This window comes from Grus americana, chromosome 21 (assembly GCF_028858705.1).
Source record: "Grus americana isolate bGruAme1 chromosome 21, bGruAme1.mat, whole genome shotgun sequence".
Classification (NCBI taxonomy): Eukaryota; Metazoa; Chordata; class Aves; order Gruiformes; family Gruidae; genus Grus; species Grus americana.
Genome location: NC_072872.1, coordinates 8,001,413 through 8,007,992, shown reverse-complemented (window position 1 = coordinate 8,007,992; position 6,580 = coordinate 8,001,413). Strand labels below are relative to the sequence as shown.

The 6,580-nt window shown below is 45.7% G+C and overlaps 1 protein-coding gene and 1 pseudogene across 1 annotated transcript; both read right to left on the bottom strand.

Moving 5' to 3' along the window:
• Window positions 1-2,271: 2,271 nt before the first annotated feature.
• LOC129195191 (actin, aortic smooth muscle-like) lies at window positions 2,272-2,964 on the bottom strand (annotated as a pseudogene).
• A 506-nt stretch (window positions 2,965-3,470) lies between these two features.
• ACTRT2 (actin related protein T2) lies at window positions 3,471-4,756 on the bottom strand. Its single transcript, XM_054801019.1, has one exon. The coding sequence runs from the start codon at window positions 4,754-4,756 to the stop codon at window positions 3,623-3,625; it is 1,134 nt and encodes a 377-aa protein (XP_054656994.1). The 3' UTR covers window positions 3,471-3,622.
• Window positions 4,757-6,580: the final 1,824 nt, after the last annotated feature.

The following is a 6,580-nucleotide window of genomic DNA, read 5'->3' as shown; positions in this document are numbered from 1 at the left end:
AGGTCCAAGATTGCAGATTCTGATTTCCTAACAGCTCTAAAAGTGCTCTGAATACTTGCATTAACTTGATGGGGTAATATACCTCAACCTCCTGAAGCCTTAGGGCCCAAGCGGAGCAGGAGAGAGCTACGTGCTTTACTCCAGGCCCTCTGCTTTATGCTTTCACTCTGATCATTGAGGAAAATGCGGTTAGGTGGCTCTTGCTGTGGTTACTGCTGGAGTCATCCACAAATCGTCCTCCTCTCCCCTGCCCACGTCCTCCGCAGCCGGGTCCTTCAGCCCTTTTTATTTTTCCCCTTGCTCTGCTGAGGAAGCGCTCCAGGGCTCGGTGGACAACTGAGCACGGAGTTAGGTGTGCCTCCCTTCAGAGCACTTGTAAGTGTCTTGCAGAAAAGGAAAAGAGTGTTGTGATTCTTCAAAGGGCAGCCAGAGGTGATAGATGACTAATCAGTCCCGAGGCAGCAGAGGGCATCAATGAGTTTGAAGATTCATCTCCAGAGCTGAAGGAAAATAGCCAGACACTGTATTCAATAATTAACAAGACACATTTCAGCTCCTTTCATGTTAGTCCCGAACAAACTCAAGAAGTTCTCAGGTATATCTTCTGGATTTTTTCCAAATAACTTTTGAACAATATATAAATCACAGTGCTAATTAGTTTCACAAATTATGACGAGATTTCTATTGCCTGACCGGACGCAATGCATGTATTTGTAGGTGTGGATAATGATGAGCACTGTAAATGCACCATTTTCAAGTTATTTGAACGCAAATTCCCTTGCTGAAAATTCACACCTTTGTTATGAATTTCATTGTTCACTTTGGAAATCCAATCAGGTAGCCATGGCATTTATGCTGGGTAAGCTTATTTGGGGGAATGATTTGCAGAAACTGAGCTTGGCAAGGCAGATTTGCTTAGTGATTCCAGCAAACAGTTGCAGGAGTCTTTTGTCACTTTCCCTAGCTCCGGGTGGTGAGGTGGAGGAAGAACACCTTCTCCTAACATACTCAGCTTTTCCCAAAAGAGCATCAGTGTCAGCCAGGGACCAATGCCTCCACCTTCTCCTAGATGCCTGACATCAAAACATTTGCTCAGGAGCCCTCTAAGAATAAGCCCAAACTAGATACCGTTCACTTTGTGCTCTCCGATTAGTTTACTAATTTTAATTAACATTATCTAAACGTAGTCTCATATAGTCCTGACGCTAGAATAGTAGTGAAATCCCACAGATGGACAAACGGAGGCAATGCTTTCCGTGATGTGACATAGCAAACCACGCGGCAAGGCTGCTAATGGCACAGAGATATCCCAGGTTTGAGAGCTCTGCTTTAACGGACCGATTGACTTTTAGTTCCATTTTGTGAGCAAAACCAAATTTAGACGTTCATTCCCCTGTGGCCGTCTCCAGGGCTGCTAGAGGAGATCCCCAGTGCTGTGCTGAAGGGTCAGCAATACCCCTGAGCCCTCTATTTCTCCATCAGAGGTCTCTTTCCACTCTTTGGAGGTTTATGGTGAGTGGCAAGGAGCCAGCCCCCACGGGCATGGGATGGAGGTGGCTTGTTCTCAAGTGTTTAAAAGTCTGACAAACTGTTTGCAGTTCTAGCAGGGATCAACACATTTCTAGAATTAAAACCAACATCTTGGATAGCAAAAATGCTCTGAACAAGGACTCTTTCTTCAACCTAATGCACAAGGGACCTTTCTTTAGTAAGCTATAAAATCACTTACTATAAATCAATTATTTTTGTACTGATTTATTAACTGCTCTCCAGCTGTTCAGATTGGCACTTAAAAAAAAAAAAATTCCTGGATGGTCCTACTAAAGTTTTCAAAAGCATTTTCTCTGGAGTACTGTTGGTCCAACCTCATTATAATGTTCCCTGGTAACCCACATATTCCTAAATGCACTTAAGCTGGCAAGGATGGAAGCCCCAGTCCACACAGAGTACCTCTGATCTTGTGGCGAGATGATCTTGACATGAATTGTGCTGGGAACTCCTGTCTGGAGCTCCTTCAGTAGCCTCTTCTGGAAACCTTGGAGTCAACCAACCCAATTACAGCACGTTCCTTAGGATGTTGGACTGGATATGCTCACGATGCTTGGCGATGCACTGGAGGACCACCCCTCCAACCCCTGGCCCTGGGATTTCTGCCTCTGCAGGCACAAAAAGCACTTCAGGAGCTCAAAGTAGCTGGTCTCCTGCCTTGACAGCCCTTCCATCAGGGAGAATGTACTCACATACAAGTTTTTCAGGCTTTTCCTGTGTATTTTAGCTAGGATCTAAAGCAACGTAGCGCAGCTTCTCCTTCACATCCCCGACAATTTCTCTCTCTGATGTGCTTACGAAGGAGTGCCTGGTCTCTGAGAGGAGCCTAGCAAGGTATTTGGTTACACCTTTGCCTGCAAAATCCAGCCTGGAAATGCCGTGGAGCAGGTAATCAATAGCCATTGTAGACGGGGACCTTGCGGGTGACACCATCGCCACCGTCCAGCACTAGCCCGGTTGTGTGGGCACGGGCATACAGGGCTGTCAGCGCCTGCGGAGCCACGAGAAGGGCAGCACCTGGAAGCTCTCGAGCATCGTCTCAGCCATTTTTTCTTGATGCGACGAAGGATTGAGAGGGGTCTCGGTCAGCAGTGCTGGCCTCTCACTTGGTTTCATTTTGAGTTCTTGCTCATGTAGGTATCTCCAAATCTTCTCCATGCCGTCCCAGGATGGAACTAGCCCATTTTCCATTGGGTAAGTAAAAGACAAAATGCTCCTTTTGGACTGCGCTTCTTCCCCGATCTAGCAACGGCTCACCCCAAACACGACGAGCTTGACTTTGGGGTATCCCACAACAGCAGAAAGAACCGAACAGGGTGCCTGTTCCCCCGACAGACCAGCCTTACACTGTCCAGAGCTGATGTCAAAAATCACTGCTGCGGAGTCAGACATCCTGCGCAGGACAGTGCTGCCCCTGGCAGAACAACGTTCTAGATCTCCCAGTGGCAAACAGGCACCGTTCCGCCGAGCTCACAATGCTCTGCAGCTGCACTGGCAACGCTGCTTCCTCCAGGGAGCCGGCAGCGCGGAGCATTTTGATTCAGGGCTAGTACTTGGAAGTGAAACTGGGTGTTCTTACTTCCCAGATAAATTGCAGCAGAGAATCAATGGATTTTTTCAGACGCTCAGGCACAGAGGAGCGTCGGTTACAGTAATTGCATTTGCATTGATTTATATCTGGATTCTGTTTGGGGTTTTGCTGGGTTTCTAAAGGAGACATTTTTAATGAGGTCAAAAATAACGTGAGAGCTAGTTTTAGAATACGGCCCCCAGATAGCTCAAAGATCTTAGAGGGAAGAATCTCCCAGCAGAGGAGGTATGCTGCTCCCCGTATGACTCGGAGTCAGTGAAGGAGTTACTGCATCCCTGTGATATGTGCACACCTGTGAACTCTGCGAAGGGGAGGGGAGATGATAGGAAGATCCTCGTCACCGATGTTTTTAATGTTTTATTTTCATACAGGTTTTGTCAGCCACACAAAGAGCTGTAGCACCTTTTAGGTCAGTCAGCTCTCAGCAGGGTTTCTTGCTCAGGCGTTGTTGTGGCGAGCCATTCACTTGGTCTGACCTTCTCCTTAAAAGCATTTCCGGTGAATGACCGCTGCCCCAAAATCCCTGTAATCGTTCACGGTGACCCACATTTGTTTGAAAGATGTCAGGCAGGTGAGGATGGAGGCCCCAATCCACACACAGTATTTTCTCTCGGGGGGTGCGATGATCCTCACAAACATGCCAGCTGGAACTTGCAGCTTCATCTCCTTGAGGATCCGCTCCTCCAGGCCAGGGAAGAGCGTGGACCCACCCGAGAGCAGGATGTTGCCACAAAGATTCCTGCGCACGTCGATGTCACACTTCATGATGCTGTTGAAGATCATTTTGTGCACACCGGGAGCTTCAACTCCGATGTTTGCAGGCACAAAAAGGGTCTCTGGTGCACGAAAGAGCTGGTTGCCTATCTGGATGATATTGTTGTCAGGCAATTTGTATTCTCTCATGATGTCTCCTGGCTTTGCTTTCATTTCTCGGGTGGGGTCTAAAGCTATGTAGCACAACTTCTCTTTGATATCTCTCACAATTTCCCTTTCAGCCGTGCTAACGAAAGTGTGCCCACTCTCCAAAAGAAGCTTCATAAAATATTCGGTGATGTCCCGGCCAGCAATATCCAGCCTGGAGACGGCGTGAGGTAAGCAGTATCCTTCATACATGGGGACAGTGTGGGTAACACCATCCCCGCTGTCCATGACTATGCCAGTAATGCGGGCCGACGCATAGAGAGCCAGCGTTGCCTGGACTGCAACGTACATAGCCGGTACCATGAAGCCTTCGAACATGATCTCCGTCATTTTTTCCCGGTTCTGCAGAGGGTTGAGGGGGGCTTCAGTCAGCAGCACCGGCCTTTCACTGGCTTTGATTCTCAGCTCATACTCATAGACATATCTCCAGATCCTTTCCATATCATCCCAGCATGTGACTATGCCATGGTCAATTGGATAATTCAAAGACAGGATGCCTCTTTTGGCCTGAGCTTCTTCTCCAATGTAACATTCCTTCTGTCCAGCTCCCAGCATTGTAGCTTTGACTTTTGAGCGACCAACGATTGCTGTAAAAACAGACCTTGGGCCACTGTCACCTGCGATACCCGCTTTGAATAACCCGGACCCATTGTCAAAGATTACAGCTGGGACATCCAAAACGTTGGGGTCAAACATTCTTCACGGAGTTGATGGCTCCCCGGCACTGTTTGCCCGTTCCCCTTTTACAGGCTGGTCACCATGGCTAGGGAAGTCTTCTCGGGGACGTACAGCTTGCCGTTTCCAACATGTCTGTCCCCAACTACCTCACAATGGCCAGTGATACAATAATACATTTTCCCAGACGCTTCCGTGGATATGGCCAGAGTAGCTTTACCACGTCTCCAGCCAGAGGACTATCCATTTACCGAGGCTGATCCACAGATCACGGACCGTGAATGTATCCCGGTACTGAGCCTGAGAATACTTTTTTCCTCAGAATTGAAAAGCGTATATTGCAAAATACACGCATGACAATAATTAAATTTTTCACACGTGCCTCTGGTTTAGCTAAGACTCTAGAAAGATTTCCAAGAGTTGGTGAAGATTAGGACAATTTTGCCTCCCTGTAAGTATTAACTGAATTACCAGTTTGCTTTTCTGAATAATGTCTGTACTGGAAGCAGACCTTTTTCAGCTGAATCCTTTCTGTTCCTTTATAGGAAACTCTGAAAAATATTTTTACATAGTTAGAACTATGTTTGGCACTGATTATGGCATTCTGGAATATTTTTTCCCGTTCTTGTTACTTAAAGACTATTTTTTGGTAAAATCACAAAAGCGAAATAGTAATTTCTGTGTCTTGCTGGTTTGAAAAACCCTGACAGCTTTAAACAATGCTTATAATACCTTCTAATGCAAAAAAAAATTCCTTCCCGTAATGAGTCTATATCCTAGGCTGCTGACAAGCTGACCTGCCTGCAAATAAACAGACATGCAGATGTCTTCCTTCCATGCTTCTCTTTTCCATTCAGCACTTTGCTGAGAAGAACAAACTCTTTTTTTGGAAGTCTGTTTAACAGGATTAAAAAAAAATCCTAGATCTTCACAACTGATCCCCATTTCACATCTAATTGTTGGGGTTTTTTTAAAAATTTTGCTTCAAGAGAAGATTTCCCAAAGAAGGAAATTTCTATAGCTTTGAATCCAATCAGATCTGACAATCCAAATCCATTTACAGAGAAAATTTCCTTTAAAAAAAAAATAAATCACTATATAACTTCAGTTTGAATCCTTGGCTGCCAGAGTTTAATTGCTTCTCCTTGTGGCTCTAAATCCAGGGCAGCTTCAAAGCAAGGGTGGCTTCTATTAAATTTAATTACTTTTTCCTGCAGCTCGCATGGCAAAGGTGCCAGCTACTAAATGAAGGTGGTTATGAATCGGAGGCAGATTCCAAACAAAGATATATATTAAACAGAAATTTCAAGTGTAAGCAAATGACCTCCTTGTACAGAGACGTTTATGCCCCAGATCAACTACTGAAAGGAAAAAAAAAAACCAACCATCTAACAAGGGATCAGCTCTGTGTATGTTATTTCCATCCCGCTTAGATTCCAGACATGTCTGTGTTAAATGCCACTGTATCCATTTTAGCAATGTCTCCAATCCTCTTCGTATTTGTGTGCATATATTTCAGCGTGGGGCACGCTTGTTTTCATGCATGCTTCTGTATTAGTGTCAACAGGTGTCCCAAGCATTGAAGAGGTTGGTACACGCATCGCACCAGAAGCCCCATTTAATCCTGCGACGCTCTGCGCGCAGCTTGGAGCGAAGCACTCCGTTTTGAGCGCGATGTTGAGTGTTAGAACAGGGGAATATTGGCTGTGATTATTAAATGGCAGTTGAACCTAGACGCAGGAATGTTCGTCCGTTCCCTCGTATTGGTTATATATCACCTTAAAAAGGGCATGTGTGAATTAATTTACTATAGGGTTTGTAATAAGTGAAATCACTGTTGGCGTT